Here is a 23,791-nt window from a genome sequence, read left to right on the forward strand (position 1 = left end):
TTATAAGTTTTTTTCTAACCAACTGATATACTTATCTCTTATTGTTAATCCTAAATGTAAATTGTATGGCTCTGTAATGAGTGATATGGCTCCATGTATCCCTTCTTCTAGGTGGTCATGAGTAACTTGAACCCCAACATTTCTAAGCCGTGTTTTGTAAATAAGACCATCATCTCTTAGGATGTCATGTTCACAAGTGAGGATGTACGTTAATGGCAAACTCTGTAACTGGGAGTCATTGACTAGCAAAGGGGATAGCCTGCTATCCACAAGTGCTGGATAGAAAACATTTAGCTTCCCAAGAGTGGGTTCAGTGTAAACATAGTTCTTTTTATACTTCTCAGGAAGGAAGTCACTCCAGTTAACAAACTTGAACAGGTGTCTTGATCCTTTGGGCATGTGTTCATTTCTCTGTATAGCCTGGGCCAGTGCTGTGTCTTCAGTCACATATAGGCATGCCAACTTCATTGCTATCTCCCTTGAAAGAAAGGGACCATGTTCATAGTCTCGATGAGATGGCATCAAGCTGTCAATAAACTGTAGTCCAGGATATAGCAAGGCTTGTGCCTTAATTTTGTGTTCTGAATTATTCTGGAGCTGTAAATATAAAAATAATACTCAATGATTTTTACACAGAAGGGATGCATATTTGCATCGATAACCCAGGGTAAATAAATTCATAACTTTTAAACACTAGCGATTATTTTCACAATATTTACTCATTAATTTAGAGATGTGAGGTTGTATCATTCCACATTCATCAACGTGAAAATATTATATATGTTCTCCTACCCATGCAGTTATTCACAGTAAGGTAATAACCAAACATGATCAAGGGAGTCTCAGAGATGATGATAGCATAACTATATCTCAAACTACTTTCTAAAATTTGAGTTTTGAATGTTTTGTTTTGTTGTGGTGGTGGTCATAGTGGTGGTCATGATGTGTGTGTGTGTGTGTATGTGTGTGAATGAGTGTGTGTATGGGAGTGTGTATATATGCATATTTGCCTCTGTAAAGAATTTTTATTCTAAGAAACCAGCAGTTTTTTAAGCTAAATAGTAAGAGAGTAACAGAGTAAGAGACTAGTGCTCATTAAAGCACTAGTAATATTACAAGGCCAGGGATTATTAGTCTTTGAGCAGCATCTGATGCTATGCTTTTATCAATAGCATTCCTCTAAATGCCTGGCCAGGCTCCTAGCAAGGAAAACAATTCAAATATCCTACATTTATGAAAATGTAGGATAATATATAAAAGTCAAAAACAGTAGGAAAAGGTAAGGAATGCTTTGTGTATACAGCCTCTGTCTTTACCAGAAATGAAAATTGTCCTGAGTTTGCAGGTGTAAGAAGACTCCTTTTCCTTCCATTTTCTAGTTATGCACACTGCAGGAGAGAAGATGTAGTGGGTCACTAATGTTCATTACTCAGGCAGCACATGTGCTTATGCAGCAGCGCCATATCCACAAAACTCTGTCTCTGTAGCCCTCCACAGGGAATCTCAGGATCCATTTAGAGTTCTCAAGGCCACACCCTCATTAAAGAAGTTGAGTTGAATAAAATGGAAGAATTAGTTAAAATCTCCATAATACATAAGGAAAAGCAACTGACCAATCCCAAAATATGCACCCACACAATAGAAGCAAAGTTCTATATGATAAAGAATGTATTTCCTAAGAGAATCTATTTTGTGTTTTATAAAATAAAATCTAAAATTTAAATTTTAATGAGATTATATTAAAAAGAATCTTTTCCATATATTCATTTGTACATTCAAATGATAAGAAATTTGTGCAGACAGGCATATTTTTAGGCAAATTTTCTGCCTTATGTAATCTATATATGAGTATCTATGGAAAGGAACAGCAAATGTGCAGTCTCAGACCCATCTATGACTGCAGCTCAAACCCATATATACCTGGTTATTTTAAATAAATTAAAATGAAATGACATTAATATTTATATCTTCATTCATGTTAGCCAAATTTCAAGTAAGCCATGACATTGTATGACTAATGACTCTCTTCTTTGGTGGTGTTAGAGGTGTCTTGATCTAAAAGGGAATGCAGTATATCAGAAGATCAGAGAATAGACAGCATGTTACCTAATCCTGCAGTTTCACAGAACTCCAGGTTAGTTAGACAGCTTACTTAAAAAGAGATAAAAACTGAATGAGGAATGTATTGATTTCTACACGTTTGTGCATACATATGAGCATGAACCAGCATATATCCAGACACTCACAGGCACATGTGTACATATTTATAGGAAAACAAAAAGGGAAATCAAGTGAAAAGCAACACATGTTAGGGAAATGGGCAAGAATGGGCTTTCTGAGACATGTTTCTTGTACGCAGCAAAATGCTGGATCTTGTTTGCCTATCTAGTGTGTTAGTTTGTCTTTTTTTTTTTTAAGATTTATTTATTTATTATATGTAAGTACACTGTAGCTGTCTTCAGACATTCCAGAAGAGGGCGCCAGATCTTGTTGCGGATGGTTGTGAGCCACCATGTGGTTGCTGGGATTTGAACTCTGGACCTTCGGAAGAGCAGTCGGGTGCTCTTACCCACTGAGCCATCTCACCAGCCCTAGTTTGTCTTTTTTATTTCTTCAATTTTTATTAGATATTTTCTTCATTTACATTTCAAATGCTATCCCAAAAGTCCCCTATACCCTCACCCTGCCCTGCTCCCTTACCCACCCACTCCCACTTCTTGGCCCTCTCATTCTCCTGTACTGCAGCTTATAAACTTTGCAAGACCAAGAGACCTCTCTTCCCAGTGATGGCCAACTAGGCCATCTTCTTCTACATATGCATTGCAGCTAGAGACACGAGCTCTGGTGGTACTGGTTAGTTCATATTTTTGTTCCTCCTATAGGGTTGCAGACCCCTTCAGCTCCTTGGGTACTTTCTATAGCTCCTCCATTGGGGCCCCTGTGTTCCATCCAATAGATGATTGTGAGCAACCACTTCTGTATTTGCCAGGCACTGGCATAGCCTCACAAAAGACAGGTACATCAGGGTCCTTTCAACAAAATCTTGCATATGCAAATTGACCCATTCTTATCTCCTTGTACAAAGCTCAAGTCTAAGTGGATCAAAACTCCACTAAAAACCAGAGACACTGAAATTTATAGAGAAGAAAGTGGGGAAAAGCCTCGAAGATATGGGCACATGTTGCGGCCCGCCCGCGGTCCACAACACGAACGGCTCACTGAGAATGGCAGTTCCCTTCAAAGAGAGGAATCTAGACGGGGCGGAAGAAACAATGGAGTCAAGACAACATTCGGATCAAGACTCAATTTAATATTTCCAGACACTCAGTTTATAAAGGAAGGGGGAGGGAACCCAATTTCCCACCAAGTAACTCAGGGTCCAGTAGCAGGACGAACACGTGTGTGCCTCCAGGCAGCAAGGGCAGGTTCCAGCAGTGGGCGTGGCAGGACGAATGAGCCGGTAGCTCCACCCTTGAGCAGGCAGGTTCCAGGCTGGGGGGAAGGGAGGCCACAGGCACAGGGGTAAAATTCCTAAACAGAACAGCAAAGGCTTGTGCTGTATAATCAAGAATCAATGAATAGGACCTCATAAAATTGCAAAGCTTCTGTAAGGCAAAAGATACTGTTAATAAGAAAAAAAGGCCACCAACAGATTGGGAAAGGATTTTTACCAATCTTAAATCTCATAGGGGACTAATATCCAATATATACAAAGAGCTCAATAAGCCTCACTCCAGAAATTCAAATATCCCCATTAAGAAATGGGGTCCAGAGCTAAACAAAGAATTCTCAACTGAGGAATACCTAAGGGCTGAGAAGCACTTGAAAAAAAAATGTTCAACATCCTTAATCATCAGGGAAATGCAAATCAAAACAACCTGGAGATTCTACCTCACACCAGTCAGAATGGCTAAGATCAAAAATTCAGGTGACAGCAGATGCTGGCGAGGATGTGGAGAAAGAGGAACATTCCTCCATTGCTGGAGGGATTGCAAGCTTGTACAACTACTCTGGAAATCAGTCTGGTGGCTCCTCAAAAAATTGGACATAGTACTACCAGAAGATTCAGAAATACCTCTCCTGGGCATATACCCAGAAGATGTTCCAACTGGTAATAAAGACACATGCTCCACTATGTTCATTGCAGCCTTATTTATAATAGCCAGAGGCTGGAAAGAACCCAGATGTCCCTCAACAGAGGAATGGATTCAGAAAATGTAGTACATTTACACAATGGAGTACTACTCAGCTATTAAAAGCAATGAATTTATGAAATTCTTGAGCAAATGGATGGACCTGGAGGGCATCATCCTGAGTGAGGTAACCCAATCACAAAAGAAGTCACTTGATATGCACTCACTGATAAGTGGATATTAGCCCAGAAACTTAGAATACCCAAGATACAATTTGCAAGACACAAGAAAATCAAGAAGAAGGAAGACCAATGTGTGGATACTTAATTCCTCCTTAGAATAGGGAACAAAATACCCATGGAAGGAGTTACTGAGACAAAGTTTGGAGCTCAGACAAAAGGATGGACCATCCAGAGACTACTTGACCCAGGAATCCATCCCATAATCAGCCACCAAATGTAGTTTGTCTTTTTATAGGTGAGTTGAGTCCAGTACGAGATGTGGAACAATCAGAGGGAAGAGGGAGGGGAATAAAATATGGAGTTTAAAATAAAGAAAGGAAAAGAAAAAAAATCGACTTTTTTTTTTGAAGAGTTCAAATTTTCCAAAGCTTTAAATCAAAAGAACAAAAGAAATGCCAGTAAATTAAGAGCTTAAACTTTAAGCCTGAAAGGAAAAAACTAAGGAAAATTGGAATTCAACTTTTACTATTCCTGTGCAGTCCTGAAACACTTGGTACCTTTCTCAATACTGATCATATTAAAGCTACTAAACTTTTACAATACGAATAGCTGTCTGTACCTCATATTTTGGATTCAAATACACTGAAACATTTCCAGAATATCACATAAAAGAATCTCCCAGAGATCCTCTGGTAACCAGGACATCCAGCTCAGGGATGTTTTTGTAAAATAGTAATTATAGAAAACTTCACTTGGCCTGAATTAATCTATGACTGTGGAACAGTCCTGGGAACAGCTACAGAAGTATCAGTCTCAGTCACTCAGCTGGATAACAAAACTCCCCTATACAAAAGTGTCTGAAATTGAAGGGTACAGAAATGAATCTATATGAAACCTCTGCTTTTCACATTTTCCAACAGGCCTTTGTGGGTCACACCAGCCCTTTTTACTTATCACAATGGAATATATATGTAGTATTAAATTCTACAGATACAGAGACCATTTGTCTAACTTCATGTCCACCAGTTCAGTGGAGGGAAAACACTGCAGTTGAATAGCTAAGCCACGTCTCCTCAACCAGAAAAGCTTCATGCCAGCAAAGATGTGATCTGACTATCAAACATTGTCTTAAAATATTTGAATTAGTTCCAGATTTGTCTTGTAGGCTACCTCATAATATTTCATTAGCTATTTCAAAGAAATGTAGAGTCAGGTAGAAAAAAGGGTAGAGCAAAGTTTGCTTGTGGTACCTGGTACAGCAGGTAAAGTGAGATATACAGAATAAAAGCAAGCAAGGAGAAAGCCTGTTAGCACAGGAGCAGTGGTGGTCTCAGAGTGACAGCACTAGGACCGAATAGTCAAACATCTTCGTCAACACAACATACCAATTGAATTGCTGCTGTTGCCAGTGTACCTCCAGAACTGTCTCCAGAAATACAAATGCGAGTGGGATCTACTCCATACTTTTTAAGAATTGTGTCCTGGAGAAAGTACTTTATCACAAGAACACAATCTTCAAGGGCAGTTGGGAATGGATACTGAGGAGCAAGTCTGTAGCTTCAAAGAAAAATCAAACAAAGAAAGCACCATGATTAAACGTATACATACAATGATCTCTCAGCTTCACCAACAGATATATTAATAAAATTTTGTTCTTACTTTGAACGTTCAATTTCATCAATAAACCTGGACTTAGTAATAGCTCCTGTTTTAAAACAAGAAACAGACTCTGATTTAAAGGGTTTCAAATATTGTTCCTATGGTAGGATGACTGAGAGAGGATGAATCTTTACCCTCATAAACTCTGTAGAATTCACCATGCCCTCAGTGAAGTTTGTGACTTAAAAGCACTTCATGATTATTATAGAAGTCCGCGGAAAATGTAAAATTGGAGAATATGGTATCTGATTAAAAATAGGTACAATCATTTACCTTCATTCAAAAATTTAAGTCAGGCGGGGTATGGTGGCCCATGCCTTTAATTCCAGCACTTGGGAGGCAGAGGCAGACGAATTTCTGAGTTTGAGGCCAGCCTGGTCTACAGAGTGAGTTCCAGGACAGTCAAGGCTTCTTAGAGAAACCCTGTCTCAAAAAACCAAAAAAAAAAAAAAACCCAGAATTTGTCAGAATTCTATAAAAATGAAGAATTTTATATGACTACCCTAAGAATTTGAATCAATATGAGAATATCACTTAATTATTTAATAATTATTTAATTATAGAATAATATATAGTATTTCTATATTTAAGTATATCTTAATATTATGTAAGTATACTAATGGATCTTACCAAAATACTATAAGTTAATTATTGAGACAAAATACTATTGTATCTTGTATTCTCTCTCTGTGTGTGTATGTGTGTGTGTTCTGCTATAGCAGCACACCTCAATTAGACTGTCGTATTATTTTCCTCTATAATTTTAAACCTTTAGAATTATTCAGTTATTTATACACCAATATAAGCAATGTTATTTAGATGGTCATTGCTTTATATTTCAAATAGAGCCTAAATGTTTTAACATAGCATTAAAAATAAAGTAAATTTTAAAATATGAATATATATACCAAGGTAAGTAAGTACAAGTACTAAAGAAATATAGATTTATTAAAGAAAATTCAACATAATACATCATTTTAAAAGATTGTATAGAATGATAATGTGGTAGACTTGGTTGAAATGACAAGAGTAAAGATAGACCATCCTTAAGATTGTAAGTCATTTATTTCTTAAAAAACAATAATTATTCTGATTACTTCAAGGAATGGTTATGATGACATCACTGATTCCTTCAGTATGTTTACTTGATTCTATTACATTTGTAGCCAAGAAATTTCTTTTAGTATATTCAGATATGTCTATAATTGTGAAATTTCTGTACTATAGAGTTGGCAGGAAAGATTTACCCTCATGATGAAGGTTTCATATATATTGAGTAAGCCCAGTACAAATTAAAGTAATGGGCACCTTCCTGTCTTTGGTGTGTGGTAAAAAATTCTGGCTGGAGTCATGATATACGAAAGTTATTATTTGGGGAACACTTAAAATATTTATATGGTACCAACATTTGTCATCTAATATTACTAAATCAGTGGACAATTCTAACCTACATTGTTCTTATTAGTAACTCAAATAAAACACATCCCAAGACTGTTGTGGCTATATTTTCTAGATAAGAAAAAATAATTTAAACATTAACATCAGAACATGGATTCAGACATTTTTTTTTGAGGTTTAGTTGACTTGTTTTTTAAACTAAGCCTATTCTGGGAAGGCTATGACCATAACAGGGAAATTATGTTTTCTTACTCTATTCCCACAACAACAGCATCAAGCTTGTTTGCTGTCCATCGGTTCAGATAATCATAGGGAAGCATCTCTGAAATGAGAAAGATAAAAACACAGCTGTGCTTGGTGGATTATCCAGCAATGGAAACACAGGTACATCTAAGAATGGCTATAAAAATGTGAACTCTGATGGACTGAGACAACTCTAAGAATTAACCATGTAACACCCATATTTTTTGTAGTCACTATAGTTAGGCAAAATCTGCTTGGTCACAATGGGAGAACCTTGTTGTATTTTGCTAGCCTACTTTGGGATAAACAGAACAATTTCTCCACTTTCAAGGTATTGCTCCATTGAAGAAATACCGTTGGTGTAGATATGCCCCCATGCATTACACTCTGCTTCTCTCTGAGTCCGTTTCATGTGGAGAAGCCTTTGATTAAGCAAAACTAATAGAAACTATATCAGGCAATTTTGCACTCATGATGACACATTAGCAGGAACTATGGGCATAGTAAAAATGCTTGATTACCAATAGGTACATTGTTTTCCATGTTCTTTGGTTGAATACTTTATTTCTCAAGAAAGAAAAAAGTTATGCCTTGACTCTGTAACTCCTAGATAGTATATTTCCTACAACTGTGGTTAGAAGTTGAGCTTAAACAGAATTTTTATTTTCATAAATTCAGGTTTTTGCCATAATTAGTGTTTTAAGACTTTCTTATTTCTAATTTTGTACATTTTAACTTTTTAAAAATATTTGATATTATAATGCAATTACATAATTTCTCTTTTAATTTTCTCCTTCTGGAGTCTCCCAAATACCTGTCTTTTCTCTCTTTCAAATTCATGGTCATTTTAATTGTCATTACATGCATATTTTTGTATATATATACCTACATATAGTTCTAAATATAACCTGCTTAGTCTAGTCTGTATAATGCTACTAACAATTTGATATTGGATAACCAATTGGTGTGCTCTTCCCTGTTACATACTCACAAGGAAGAAGATAAAAAAGAAGGCTAAAATTTGTGGTTAACACCTGAGCAGAAAGCTATGTCAAAATTCCTTTTACATATAAATGGAAACCAATTCACTTGGAGTGTTAAATGGTCTTCATTATATAAACACAAACATAATGACTACTATTAAGTGCTCAAGGGAAGAAGGAACTCATTGCAGTAAAAACTGTGGTAAGGCCATGAGAAGCAAAAGCACAGTTCAGAATAGCTAGATGCAATGTAATTAATTCTTATGTCAAAAAAACAAAAAAACAAACTTACTGCAGCTTCCTAGGGTAAAGGCACCACCATGAATATAAATGACAGCTGGTCTCTGCCTTTCAGATTTCCTTTTGGGTAAATACAGACGAACAGGGATGTCACTGAAGTCTGTGTCAATCACTGTGATGTTTTCATCTGAAACTGGTTTTGTCAGTTGTATTCTCACAAATAAGGACAAAAATTCTTCATATTTCATAAGATCCGTGTTTTCAAATATTTTGCCCTATGGAAACAAAAATTTAAACATTGAATATTTTGATTTTTATCAAATGTATGTACAGATGCAGTGTAAAAACGAGTAAGTGATATGAAGATTCCATATTCGTGTACATCCCTCCTCTTGATTAAGGGATGTCCAAAAAGAGGAGGTAGACTATAAATGCCCTAAACTTGAGGATGAATTCTAAAATCAGTCTTCTGGACCTTATAGGATGCTGTACTTGTGACCTCACATCTGCTGTGACTGCCTGACAGAGATTATGCCAGTCAACTTTCCAGTAAGTAGGAGTGAGTGACTCAGTAGGACCTTTCCATGCTAAGGAGCAATTAGCTAGTAGAAAACAAAGAGTCATTTTCCTGAGGGTGTTTGACTCTTAATAGATTATTCTGCCACTTGTAGATGGTCTTTAACCACGCACATAGGAACAACTTGAATTAGACTCACCCTTCCCCCAACCCTTTTTAACATGAAATTGAAAGGGAGATATGGTGTGGTAGGAATCTGAAGAATTTGGATGGGGAGATTGGACGATAGATTTGATTGTAAAGTATTGTACATATATATGAGATTCTCAAATAATACATATTAAAATATCATTAGACAAGCTCAGAGACAAATTAATGAAGAAAATATTTAGAGTAAATAAGAGCTATTATGTTTAATTCAGAAACAACATGGATTGGATTATTAGGAATTATTTAGATGCAAAGAAAAAAAGAAAAAGGGAACTAGAGATATCTCAATATGAGTAAATAAGAGCTATTATGTTTAATTCAGAAACAACATGGATTAGATTATTAGGAATTATTTAGATGCAAAGAAAAAAAGAAAAAGGGAACTAGAGGTATCTCAATATGGTTACCCATATAAGAACTATATGAGATTGGTCCCATCAGCTTTTCCTCCAGGGCATGGCAGCGGGGACTCTGAAGTCCCATGATAACTATAGGAACTATGCTCATTCAATGTTTTCTGGGAGAGGTTCTGTCATTTTCTTCAGTGATATACACACTGATAATTTACCCTTCTTATATAAAGTAATCTCTTGCAATATTCCAATATGAAACTAATTAAACCCAGGTAACCTCACAAAAAGAAGGTATGACTGTAAAGGTATGACTTATTCAGAGGGTTCCAGCAGAAGGAATGTCATGAATTAGAGGAAAGTATCATATAAATGTATGAAACTGTCAAACAATTTATAAAATATTGATTTTCTTCTTGACTTCTCCACAGACCCAGTTATCATTAAGCAATGTGCTACTTAGTTTTCAAAAGCTTGTTTACCTTCTGTAGTTACTATTATTGTTGATACGCTCCTTTATTACTTTTTGATCCAATAGGATTCAGTGTTAATTTAACTATACGGTATTAAGTGAAATTTGCTTTTTATCCTTATATGTGGTAGATTTTGGAGGAACTGACATGGGGTGCTGAAAAGAAAATGTATTCTTTTAGGTTGGGGTGGGATACTCTGTAGATGTCTTTTGGATTCATTTGATTTATGAGGTCATTTAACATCAGAATTTCTCTGTTTAATTTTGTGTGAATTGCCTGTATATTAATTAGAGTAAGGTACTGAAGCCACCCATTATCACTGCACTAGGGTGAGTCAATCTATAAGTTTTAGATGAAATAGCAATTCTTTTAGGAAACTATGTGCTCCTGTTTGTGACATAAATCTTTAGAAATATAATAGTCTCATGATTAACTTTTCTTTAATGAGTATGGAAAACTAGTTTTGTCTTGAATTCCATTTCCCAGGGATTAGAATAGCCATGCACACTTGTTTCTTGGTTGCATTTGTTCAGAATACCTTTTTAAATCTTTTTACTCTAAGGAGTATCTATTGTTTCTGCTGTGGTATATTTCTTGGAGGAAGCCAAGGATTGGATCCTGTTTCCTAATCCCATTTGATTATGTGTTTTACAACCTGTCTGTTAATCTGTTGGAGAATTGACACTATATTAAGAGTTCTTAGTTTGCTTGTTTGGGCCTTAGCAGGAAAGGATGTGCTTAGTCCTTCTGAGTCTTGATGCCTGTCACAGGCTGGGGTGATACTGGAGGAAGAATCTTTCCCTCTCCCCAGAGAAGGGGAAGGATAATACAAGGAAAAAATTGTAATGGCAGGACTGGGAGGAGAGGGGGGAATAGGTGCTTCAATCAGGATGCAAAGTGAATAAATAAATTATTGTGTGGGAAAGAATTTTAGTTCTTGTCATTTTATTGTGGTGATGTTTTCTTAGACCTTTTTAAATTAGCTGTTAAGGAATCATTTATTTATTCATTGTGCTTTCTTGGATTTATTTAGCTTTCTCTTTAAAGCAAAATTTTCTTTCTGTTGCCATCTTTAGAGCAGGTTTAGTAGTCTCATATACCCCTTAAATCATGGAAAGCTTTTCTTTCTTTTTCAGTTATGACTGGTGTAATAGTTTGGGTTAGCATCTGTGATATTTTAGAATTGGTAGAATATAAGTTTAGGGCCTTTGGTTTATAAACTCCCTGTTGTAAAAGCCTGGTGCTATTCTGATAGATGTCTTTACATGTGGCTTGTATTTGTTTGTTTGTTTGTTGTTTGTTTGTTTGTTCATAGCATTCAATATACTTTCTTTGTTTTATAAATATATTGTTTTATTGTATGACATGGAGAACTCTTTTGCTGTCCTATCTATTTATTAATACATATAATTGTACAGATTCAATTATATTCCCATCAAAATTCCAACACAATTCTTCACAAATGTGAAAAAAATTTTTTTCAACTTCATATGGAAAAACACAAAACCCAGGATAGCCAAAACACTCTTGAACAACGAAAGAACTTCTGTTGGAATCATTATCCCTGACCTCCAGCTGTACTATGGAGCAGTAGTGATAAATAATAGAGGCATGCAGATCTGAGGTCAATGTCAAGCTACTGAGCAAGGTCCAGGTCAGCCAAACTTAGGTAGTAAAGGAGTTGAAACACAGAAGGCTGGTAATAATGTAACAGAACAAGGGAGTGTGTTCCAGCCCCAGCAAGCAGCAGAACCTGGTTACTTTTGCCATGTTGCTCTGGCTTTATAGTGAAGAGTCAAAGAGACTACTTGGACAATTGATGTTTGCTAACTAGAACTAAAAACTTAGTGGTGATTATGAAGAGACCAACATCACTAAAGCAAAATCTTCTGGGAAATGCTTTCTGAGCACACACAAAAAAAAACTGTTCCAGAGATATTCAAGATTTTAGCTCATGCTGCAGCTGGAATTGGTAATGTATAAGAATTACCTAAGTGTTTATGGTTTTGAAGGATAAAGGGTTCATGAAGAGCAGCAGAGGGTTGGTACTGTGAAAGACAAGGGAAGGCCACTGTTGAAGATACAGCCTCCTTTTTAGTTGATGACCCAGGACTTAAGGGGTCATGCAAAGAAGTAGAAGCTTGGTAACATAACAAAAGCCTTTGAGAGGCTGTTGGTAAAGCCTAGTTGCAATGGAAGGCTTCATTGTATAGGAGGTGTCAGTACTGTGGGATGATCACCAAGAACAGCATCAGCACTGGAGTAGAGTCAAACAGGCCTAGAGTGATACAGAAGGCAGAGCTGGAGACGTGACTCCAGCCTTTTTGAGAAGCCCAGAAGTTCATATTTGCATCCTAGGTATTAAAAAAAGAAGCTGCAAAGTTGAATTTACCTTAGAGACCTCAACAGGTTAGAGATGTCAGAGCTGTGGGATACCTGCTGAGGAGCTGAGCTGCCAACAGGGAATGGAACTAGCCCAGGAGAAAAAAGGCTGTTACAATCAACAAAGATGAAAGGAATTGGAGATCTGAAGAGTACTTTGACATCAGACAAAGAGATGCATAGTTTAGACATTCCCCTAGCTAGTTATTAGTTTTGATTGGTCCAGTATTTCTTCACTATGATATTTTGGAATGGTAATGTACATCCTGGGATATTTAGGTTCTGTCTTTTGATTGAATGAATCTCAGAAATAACTAAACTTTGGACTTTTAACATTGTCCTCCAGTAACATGTCTGCCTGCCTAGACACTGTCAACCTTCCTGGTATGATTAAAATGAACTGAACCTCTGAACCTGTAAAATACTCCAAATTTATTGTCTTTTATAAGATTGACCTTAGTCATGGTGTCTCTTAAAAGCAATAAAACCCTAATTAAGACACAACTTAACACTTTTCTTATTTTGATAATTAGTTGCATCATTTACTAGTACTAAGGAAAGGAAATAAAAGAACATGTAATAATTTCCTATTGTTTTAAAAGTCATGCTAGCAATCAAACACAGGTCCTCTGCAAGGGACCAAATGATCTTAAGTGCTGAGCCATCTCTCCCTGATAACTTAAGGGACATTTTGGACACAGAGTAAAGAAATACAAGTTTTAGAGTTTTTAAGTGTTTTACTTACTCTCTGCACTTCATTTTAGAAGTAGAAATAACAGTGATCTCTTCAAAGTGGAACACAAAAGTTTAAAAACTTAATTGAAGTAATGAGCCACTAGTAAATAACTTAGTGGCTTTTAACATAGTCATTGCATGCTAAAATATCAATTTTAGGGCCCATAGACTCCTGAACCAGAGCTGACATAGTAGACCTCTTCCTGAAGAATAGATTACATGGGATAAGAAGGTGTCATGCAAGCTTCCAAAAAGAGAGGGAACTCACATTCCTACCTAGCTTTGATTACTATGAACTGTGTCAAGAATGAGCATGTCATTATTATCCTAAATGTGAAACAGTGTCAAATATATCTTGGTGTTAACCAACAGCTCTCTAATTGGATTTAAGACCTTCTTAACAAGAAGGAAGCCATGCACAGTATTGAAAAATCTAACTACTCAGTGACAGTGAACAGTGAATTCATGGATATTGGAGAAGTATCTACAACCACTAATTTATTAAATAAGCATAACCCCAACAATTATATATATATATATATATATATATATATATATATATATAGAGAGAGAGAGAGAGAGAGAGAGAGAGAGAAGTGTAATATCCAATGCTTGTCAAGGAAATTTTACTTATTGCAACAGGCAGAAACCACTATAGAAAACCACAACCAATGTAAATGGAGAGTTTTAGAGTTTTAGAGCACAGTTCCAAAGGATACATGTACAAAATACTCCCAAATTAAGCTCAGGGAACATTTCAGAAGGGCTGATGTAAAGATTGTAAAAGCCAGAGGATCAGGGAACTTTGCTGTGAGATTGTGTCTCCTACTGATATCAGAAGCTACACCCATGCAGTCTGATCAACATGATAGACCAAACTGGAGCTGAACAAGGATGATAGCATTGCATATACTAAAAATGAACAGGGAAAATGCCATGATGCTTCAGATCTACTCCAAAACTGTAGATAATAAAAGAGCTGGAATCTGGAGAGATGGCCTTTCCCAGGGAAGAACAAACCAATTGGCCTTCCAGTGACAAACCGCCCTAAAAAACATATGATGGGGAGCATTATAATGGATGAAAAGTTTCAATGTAGGAATATGTTTATACATAAATATATATACATACAAAACAATAAATAAATAAATAAATAAATAAATAAATAAATAAATAAATATCCATGAATTTGAAGGAGTATGTTAAGGGATATATTGGAGGATTTAGAGGGAGGAAAAGAAAAGGAATAATATTGTCATTAATTAAAATTTGAAAAAACGTTTCATTGGTAAACATATCCACAAAGATTTTTTAATCAATAAAATGTGTCACTTTGAGGGAGGGCTCTGACCCCAGGACTCAGGTGTGTTTGCCATCTTGTATCCCGGGTCTCTCAGAGACCAATCTGCACAGGAGAGTGCATGTACCACAGAACCAACAGAGCTTCTTAGACAAGGTCCCTCCGGGCCTTCATCCTCAGCCAGGAGGCAGAGCTGAGACCCAGATATCAGTGTACCTTCCCTACCAGAGGAGAGTCGGCCTCCAGGGAGTGTTCTGACCCCAGGACTTGGGACTCATTTGTGATAGCCATTTTCTTTCCTGGGTCTCTCTGAGGCTGGTCTGCCCAGGAGAGCTTCTTGGAGAGGGTCCCTTGGGGCCTTCATCCTCAGCCAGGAGACAGAGCTGACCTCTGTGTACCTTCCCTGCCAGAGGAGAGATTGCCTGCAGAGAGTGATCTGACTCCTGGGAATGCTGACAGAGACAAACAGAATCACAGGAGGAATAAGCTCCAACCAAAGACAGCGAGAATATCTAACACCAGAGGTTACCAGATAGTGAAAGGTAAATGTAAGAATCTTACTAACAGAAAACAAGACCAGTCGGTATCATCAGAATCCAGTACTCCCACTACAGTGAGTTCTGGATACCCCAATACCCAAAAAGCAAGATTCAGATTTAAAATCATATCTCATGATGCTGATAGAGGATTTTAAGAAAGGAATTAATAACTCACTTAAAGAAATACAGGAGAACACTGATAAATATGTAGAAGTCCTTAAAGAGGAAACACAAAAATCCCTTAAAGAACTATAGGAAAACACAACTAAACAGGGGATGGAAGTGAACAAAACCATCCAAGATCTAAAAATGGAAGTAGAAACAATAAAGAAATCACAAACGGAGACAACTCTGGAGATAGAAATCTTAGAAAAGAAATCAGGAACCACAGATACAAGAATCAGCAATAGAATAAAAGAATGGAAGAGAGATTCTCAAGTGCAGAAGATTGAATAGAAAACATGGACACAACAATCAAAGAAAATGCAAAATGCAAAATGCAAAAATATCCTAACTCAAAACATCCATGAAATACAGTACACAATGTGAAGACCAAACCTAAGGCTAATAGGTATAGATGAGAATGAAGAATTTCAATGTAAAGGGGCAGTAAATATCTTCAACAAAATTATAGAAGAAAACTTCCATAACCTAAAGAACGAGGTGCCCATGAACATACAAGAAGCCTACAGAACTCCAAATAGACTGGACCAGAAAAGATATTCTTCCCAAAACATAAAAGTCAGAACAACAAATGCACTAAATAAAGATAGAGTATTAAAAGCAGTAAAGGGAAAAGGTCAAGTAACATATAAAGGCAGACTTATTAGAATTACACCAGACTTCTCAACAGAGACTATAAAAGCCAGAAGATCCTGGACAGATGTTACATAGACCCTAAGAGAACACAAATGCCAGCTCAGGCTACTATACCCAGCAAAACTCTCAATTACCATAGATGGAGAAAACATAGTATTCTATGACAAAACCAAATTCACAAAATATCTTTCCACGAATCCAGCTCTTCAAAGGATAATAAATGGAAAATTTCATCACAAGGAAGGAAATTATGCCCTAGAAAAAGGAAGAAAGTAATCCTTCAACAAACCTAAAAGAAGATAGCCACAAGAACAGAATCCCAACTCTAACAACAAAAGTAATGGGAAGCACCAATTACTTTTTCTTAATAGCTCTTAACATCAATGGACTCAATTTCCCAATAAAAAAATATGAACTAACAGACTGGCTAGATAAACAGGACCCAACATTTTGTTGCACACAGGAAACCCACCTCAGGGAAAAACACAGTAAGAGGCCTGAAAACAATTTTCCAAGTAAATGGTCCCAAGAAACAAGCTGAAGTAGCCATTCTAATATCAAATAAAATCGACTTCCAACCCAAAATTATCAAAAAAAAAAAAAAAAAAAAAAAAGACAAGGAGGGGTGCTTCATACTCACCAAAGGTAAAACCTTCCAAGATGAACTCTCAATTCTGAATATCTATGATCCAAATGCAAGGGCATACAGTCATTAAAGAAACTATAGTAAAGCACAAAGCACACATTGCACCACACACAATAAAAGGGGGAGATTTTAACACCCCACTCTCATCAAAGGACAGATCCTGGAAATAGAAATTAAACAGAGACACATTGAAACTAACAGAAATTATGAAACAAAAGGATTTAACAGGTACCTAGAGAACATTTTATCCTAAAACAAAAGGACACACCTTCTTCTCAGCATCTCATGGTACCTTCTCCAAAATTGATCATATAATTGACCATATAAACAGGCCTCAACAGAAAAAAAAATATATTGAAATTATTCCATGCATTCTATCAGATCACCACAGACTAAGCCTGATCTTCAATAACAACATAAATAATAGAAAGCCAACATTCACATGGAAGCTGAACAACACTCTCCTCAATGATACCTTGGTCAAGGAAGAAATAAAGAAATTAAGAACTTTTTAGAGTTTAATTAATATGATATACCCAATATACCCACAATATACCCAAAATTATGGGACACAATGAGAGCATTTCTAAGAGGAAAACTTATAGCTTTGAGTGCCACCAAAAAAAACCCAAAAACCAAAAACAAAAACAACAAAAACAAACAAAAACAAAAAACAAAAACAACTAGAAAGAGCATACATGATCTTGGCTCCGGGACTCCACCGAAATTAGGAACTTAGTCTGCACAGGTGAGAGTGTGCACCACAGAGGCAGACAGCTTCTGGGGCAGGAGGGAGCCACAGAGCCGCTGAGGCAGCACCCTTTTGGGGCCGCAAACATCCTGCACCCTCCCAGCCTGAGGACAGTGGTGCGCCCTGCACGGGAGCGCTTTGCCTCAGGGGCAGGGAGCACCATCTTGGTTCCCGGACTCCACCAAATTTAGGAACTTAGTCTGCACAGGTGAGAGTGTGCACCACAGAAGCTGACAGCATCTGTGACCTGCCAAAGCAACACAGCATCTGGGAAAGGTCCTGTTTTGGGCCTTCTTCTTCGGCCAGGAGGAGGTCCAAACACCAGATATCTATACACCTTCCCTGTGAGAGGAGAGCTTGCCAGCAGAGAGTGCTCTAACCACTGGAACTCAGAGGAGAGAGCCTGTCTCCCAGGTCTGCTGATAGACGGTAATCAGAATCACCAGAAGAACAATCTCTAAACAGAGATAACAACTAACTCCAGAGATTACCAGATGGCGAAAGGTAAATGTAAGAATCTTACTAACAGAAACCAAGACCACTCACCATCATCAGAACCCAGCACTCCCACTTCGCCCAGTCCAGGGCACCCTGACACACCTGAAAAGCTAGACCTGGATTTAAAAGCATATCTCATGATGATGGTAGAGGACATCAAGAAGGACTTTAATAACTCACTTAAAGAATTACAGGAGAACATTGCTAAAGAGTTACAAGCCCTTAAAGAAAATCAAGAAAAGACAACCAAACAGGTAGAAGTCCTTAAAGAAAAAGAGGAAAACACATCCAAACAGATGATGGAAATGAACAAAACCATACTAGACCTAAAAAGGGAAGTAGACACAATAAAGAAAACCCAAAGTGAGGCAATGCTGGAGATAGAAACCCTAGGAAAGAAATCTGGAACCATAGATGCGAGCATCAGCAACAGAATACAAGAGATGGAAGAGAGAATCTCAGGTGCAGAAGATTCCATAGAGAACATCAGCACAACAATCAAGGAAAAGGGAAATTGCAAAAAGATCCTAACTCAAAACATCCAGGAAATCCAGGACACAATGAGAAGACCAAACCTACGGATAATAGGAGTGGGTGAGAATGAAGATTTTCAACTCAAAGGACCAGCAAACATCTTCAACAAAATTATAGAAGAAAACTTCCCAAATCTAAATAAAGAGATGCCCATGAACATACAAGAAGCCTACAGAACTCCAAATAGACTGGACCAGAAAAGAAATCCCTCCCGACACATAATAATCAGAACAACAAATGAACTAAATAAAGATAGAATACTAAAAGCAGTAAGAGAAAAAGGCCAAGTAACATATAAAGGCAAGCCTATCAGAATTACACCAGATTTTTCACCAGAGACTATGAAAGCCAGAAGATCCTGGACAGATGTTATACAGACACTAAAAGAACACAAATTCCAGCCCAGGCTACTATACCCAACCAAACTCTCAATTAACATAGACGGAGAAACCAAAGTATTCCACGACAAATCCAAATTCACACATTATCTTTCCACAAATCCAGCCCTTCAAAGGATAATAACAGGGAAAAACCAATACAAGGACGGAAACCATGCCCTAGAAAAAACAAGAAGGTAATCCCTCAACAAACCTAAAAGAAGTCAGCCACAAGAACAGAATGCCAACATTAACAACAAAAATAACAGGAATCAACAATTACTTTTCCTTAATATCTCTTAATATCAATGGACTCAACTCCACAATGAAAAGACATAGACTAAAAAACTGGGTACACAAACAAGAACCAACATTTTGCTGCTTACAGGAAACTCATCTCAGAGAAAAAGATAGACACTACCTCAGAATGAAAGGCTGGAAAACAATTTTCCAAGCAAATGGTATGAAGAAACAAGCTGGAGTAGCCATTCTAATATCTGATAAGATTGACTTCCAACCCAAAGTCATCAAAAAAGACAGGGAGGGGCACTTCATACTCATCAAAGGTAAAATCCTCCAAGAGGAACTATCAATTCTGAATATCTATGCTCCAAATACAAAGGCAGCCACATTCATTAAAGAAACTTTAGTAAAGCTCAAAGCACACATTGCACCTCACACAATAATAGTGGGAGACTTCAACACATCACTTTCACCAATGGACAGATCATGGAAACAGAAACTAAAAAGGGACACAGTGAAACTAACAGAAGTTATGAATCAAATGTATCTGGCAGATATCTACAGAACATTCTATCCTAAAACAAAAGGATATACCTTCTTCTCAGCACCTCATGCTACCTTCTCCAAAATAGACCACATAATTGGTCTCAAAACAGGCCTCAACAGATACAAAAATATTGAAATTGTCCCATGCATCCTATCAGATCACCATGGACTAAAGCTGATCTTCAATAACAAAATAAATAATAGAAAGCCAACATTCACGTGGAAACTAAACAACACTCTTCTCAATGATACCTTGGTCAAGGAAGGAATAAAAAAAGAAATTAAGGACTTTTTAGAGTTCAATGAAAATGAAGCCACAACATACCCAAACTTATGGGACACAATGAAAGCATTTCTAAGAGGAAAACTCATAGCTCTGAGTGCCTCCAAAAAGAAACTAGAGAGAGCACACATTAGCAGCTTGACAACACACCTAAAAGTGCTAGAACAAAAGGAAGCAAATTCACCCAAGAGGAGTAGACTGCAGGAAATAATCAAACTCAGGGGCGAAATCAACCAAGTGGAAACAAGAAGAACTATTCAAAGAATCAACCAATCAAGGAGCTGGTTCTTTGAGAAAATCAACAAGATAGATAAACCCTTAGCCAGACTCACTAGAGGGCACAGGGAAAGCATTCTAATTAACAAAATCAGAAATGAAAAAGGAGACATAACAACAGATCCTGAAGACATCCAAAACACCATCAGATCCTTCTACAAAAGGCTATACTCAACAAATCTGGAGAACCTGGATGAAATGGAGAAGTTTCTAGACAGATACCAGGTACCAAGTTGAATCAAGATCAGGTTAATGATCTAAATAGTCCTATATCCTGCAGAGAAATAGAAGCAGGCATTAATATTTTCCCAACCAAAAAAAGCCCAGGACCAGATGGGTTTAGTGCAGAGTTCTATCAGACCTTCAAAGAAGATCTAATCCCAGTTCTTCACAAACTATTCCACAAAATAGAAACAGAAGGTACTCTACCCAACTCATTCTGTGAAGCCACAATTACTCTGATACCTAAACCACAAAAAGACCCAACAAAGATAGAAAACTTCAGACCAATATCCCTTATGAATATTGATGCAAAAATCCTCAATAAAGTTCTTGCTAACTGACTCCAAGAACACATCAAAACAATCATCCATCCTGACCAAGTACGTTTCATCCCAGGGATGCAGGGATGGTTCAATGTACGGAAATCCATCAATGTAATCCAGTATATAAACAAACTCAAAGACAAAAACCACATGATCATCTCGTTAGATGCGGAAAAAGCATTTGACAAGATCCAACACCCATTCATGATAAAAGTCTTGGAAAGATCAGGAATTCAAGGCCCATACCTAAACATGATAAAAGCAATCTACAGCAAAACAGTAGCCAACATCAAAGTAAATGGTGAGAAGCTTGAAGCAATCCCTCTAAAATCAGGGACTAGACAAGGCTGTCCACTTTCTCCATACCTATTCAACATTGTACTTGAAGTCCTAGCCAGAGCAATTCGACAACAAAAAGAGATCAAAGGGATACAAATTGGAAAAGATGAAGTCAAAATATCACTTTTGCAGATGATATGATAGTATATATAAGTGACCCTAAAAATTCCACCAGAGAACTCCTAAACCTGATAAAGAGCTTCGGTGAAGTAGCTGGATATAAAATTAACTCAAACAAATCAATGGCCTTTCTCTACACAAAGAATAAAAAGGCTGAGAAAGAAATCAGGGAAACAACACCCTTCTCAATAGTCACAAATAGTATAAAATATCTTGGCATGACTCTAACTAAGGAAGTGAAAGATCTGTATAATAAAAACTTCAAGTCTCTGAAGAAAGAAATTATAGAAGATCTCAGAAGATGGAAAGATCTCCCATGATCATGGATTGGCAGGATCAATATTGTAAAAATGGCTATGTTGCCAAAAGCAATCTACAGATTCAATGCAATCCCCATCAAAATTCCAACTCAATTCTTCAATGAATTAGGAAGTGCAATCTGCAAATTCATCTGGAATAACAAAAAACCTAGGATAGCAAAAACTCTTCTCAAGGATAAAAGAACCTCTGGTGGAATCACCATGCCTGACCTAAAGCTTTACTACAGAGCAATTGTGATAAAAACTGCATGGTACTGGTATAGTGACAGACAAGTAGACCAATGGAATAGAATTGAAGACCCAGAAATGAACCCACACACCTATGGTCACTTGATCTTCGACAAGGGAGTTAAAACCATCAACTGGAAGAAAGACAGCATTTTCAATAAATGGTGCTGGCACACCTGGTTGTTATCATGTAGAAGAATGTGAATGGATCCATTCCTATCTCCTTGTACTAAGGTCAAGCCTAAGTGGATCAAGCAAGAAACTTCACATAAAACCAGAGACACTGAAACTTATAGAGGAGAAAGTGGGGAAAAGCCTTGAAGATATGGGCACAGGGGAAAAATTCTTGAATAGAACAGCAATGGCTTGTGCTGTAAGATCGAGAATTGACAAGTGGGAACTCATGAAACTGCAAAGCTTCTGCAAGGCAAAAGACACCATCAATAAGACAAAAAAACCACCAACAGATTGGGAAAGGATCTTTACCTATCCTAAATCAGATAAGAGACTAATATCCAATATATATAAAGAACTCAAGAAGGTAGACTCCAGAAAATCAAATAACCCCATTAAAAAATGGGGCTCAGAACTGAACAAAGAATTCTCACCTGAGGAATACCAAATGGCAGAGAAGCACCTGAAAAAATGTTCAACATCCTTAATCATCACGGAAATGCAAATCAAATCAACCCTGAGATTCCACCTCATACCAGTCAGAATGACTAAGATCAAAAATTCAGGTGACAGCAGATGCTGGCGAGGATGTGGAGAAAGAGGAACACTCCTCCATTGTTGGTGGGATTGCAAGCTTGTACAACCACTCTGGAAATCAGTCTGGTGGTTCCTCAGAAAATTGGACATAGTACTACTGGAGGATCCAGCAATACCTCTCCTGGGCATATATCCAGAAGATGTCCCAACCGGTAAGAAGGACACATGCTCCACTATGTTCATAGCAGCCTTATTTATAATAGCCAGAAGCTGGAAAGAACCCAGATGCCCCTCAACAGAGGAATGGATACAGAAATTATGGTACATTTACACAATGGAGTACTACTCAGCTATTAAAAAGAATGAATTTATACAATTCCTAGCCAAATGGACGGACCTGGAGGGCATCATCTTGAGTGAGGTAATACAATCACAAAGGAACTCACACAATATGTATTCACTGATAAGTGGATATTAGCCCAAAACTTAGGATACCCAAGATATAAGATACAATTTACTAAACGCATGAAACTCAAGAAGAATAAAGACCAAAGTGTGGACACTATGCCCCTTTTTATAATTGGGAACAAAACGCCCATGGAAGGAGTTACAGAGACAAAGTTTGGAGCTGTGATGAAAGGATGGACCATCTAGAGACTGCCATATCCAGGGATCCATCCCATAATCAGCTTCCAAATGCTGACACCATTGCATACACTAGCAAGATTTTGCTGAAAAGACCCAGATATAGAGGTCTCTTGTGAGACTATGCCGGGGCCTAGCAAACACTGAAGTGGATGCTCACAGTCAGCTATTGGATGGATCACAGGGCTCCCAATGGAGAAGCTAGAGAAAGTACCCAAGGAGTTAAAGGGATCTGCAACCCTATAGGGGGAACAACATGATGAACTAACCAGTACCCCAGACCTCTTGTCTCTAGCTGCATATGTATCAAAAGATGGCCTAGTCGGCCATCACTGGAAAAAGAGGCCCATTGGACTTGCAAACTTTATATGCCCCAATACAGGGGAATGCCAGGGCCAAAAGAATGGGAATGGGTGGGTAGGGAAGTGGGTGGATGTATGGGGGACTTTGGGGATAGCATTGCAAATGTAATTGAGGAAAATACGTAATAAAAAAAAATAATAATAAAAAAAAGAGCATACATTAGCAGCTTGATAGCATACCTCAAACTCTGGAACAAAAAGAAG

General features: G+C 37.3%; 1 protein-coding gene across 2 annotated transcripts in view; it reads right to left on the bottom strand.

Annotated features, from left to right (window-relative positions):
* LOC110291960 (arylacetamide deacetylase-like 2) overlaps positions 1–23,791 on the bottom strand; it is a 72,652-nt gene continuing 48,861 nt past the window's right edge. For both annotated transcript variants that reach the window (XM_085835344.1, XM_021159140.1), the window contains 4 exons: positions 8,891–9,113; positions 7,625–7,694; positions 5,701–5,872; positions 1–597 (listed from right to left, as the gene is read on the bottom strand). In XM_085835344.1, coding sequence (XP_085691470.1) covers positions 1–597; positions 5,701–5,872; positions 7,625–7,694; positions 8,891–9,113 — 1,062 coding nt within the window. The remainder of the gene's footprint in view (positions 598–5,700; positions 5,873–7,624; positions 7,695–8,890; positions 9,114–23,791) is intronic.

The sequence above is a fragment of the Mus caroli genome, unplaced genomic scaffold, assembly GCF_978045245.1.
Source record: "Mus caroli unplaced genomic scaffold, Mus_caroli_1 scaffold_3, whole genome shotgun sequence".
Lineage (NCBI taxonomy): Eukaryota > Metazoa > Chordata > Mammalia > Rodentia > Muridae > Mus > Mus caroli.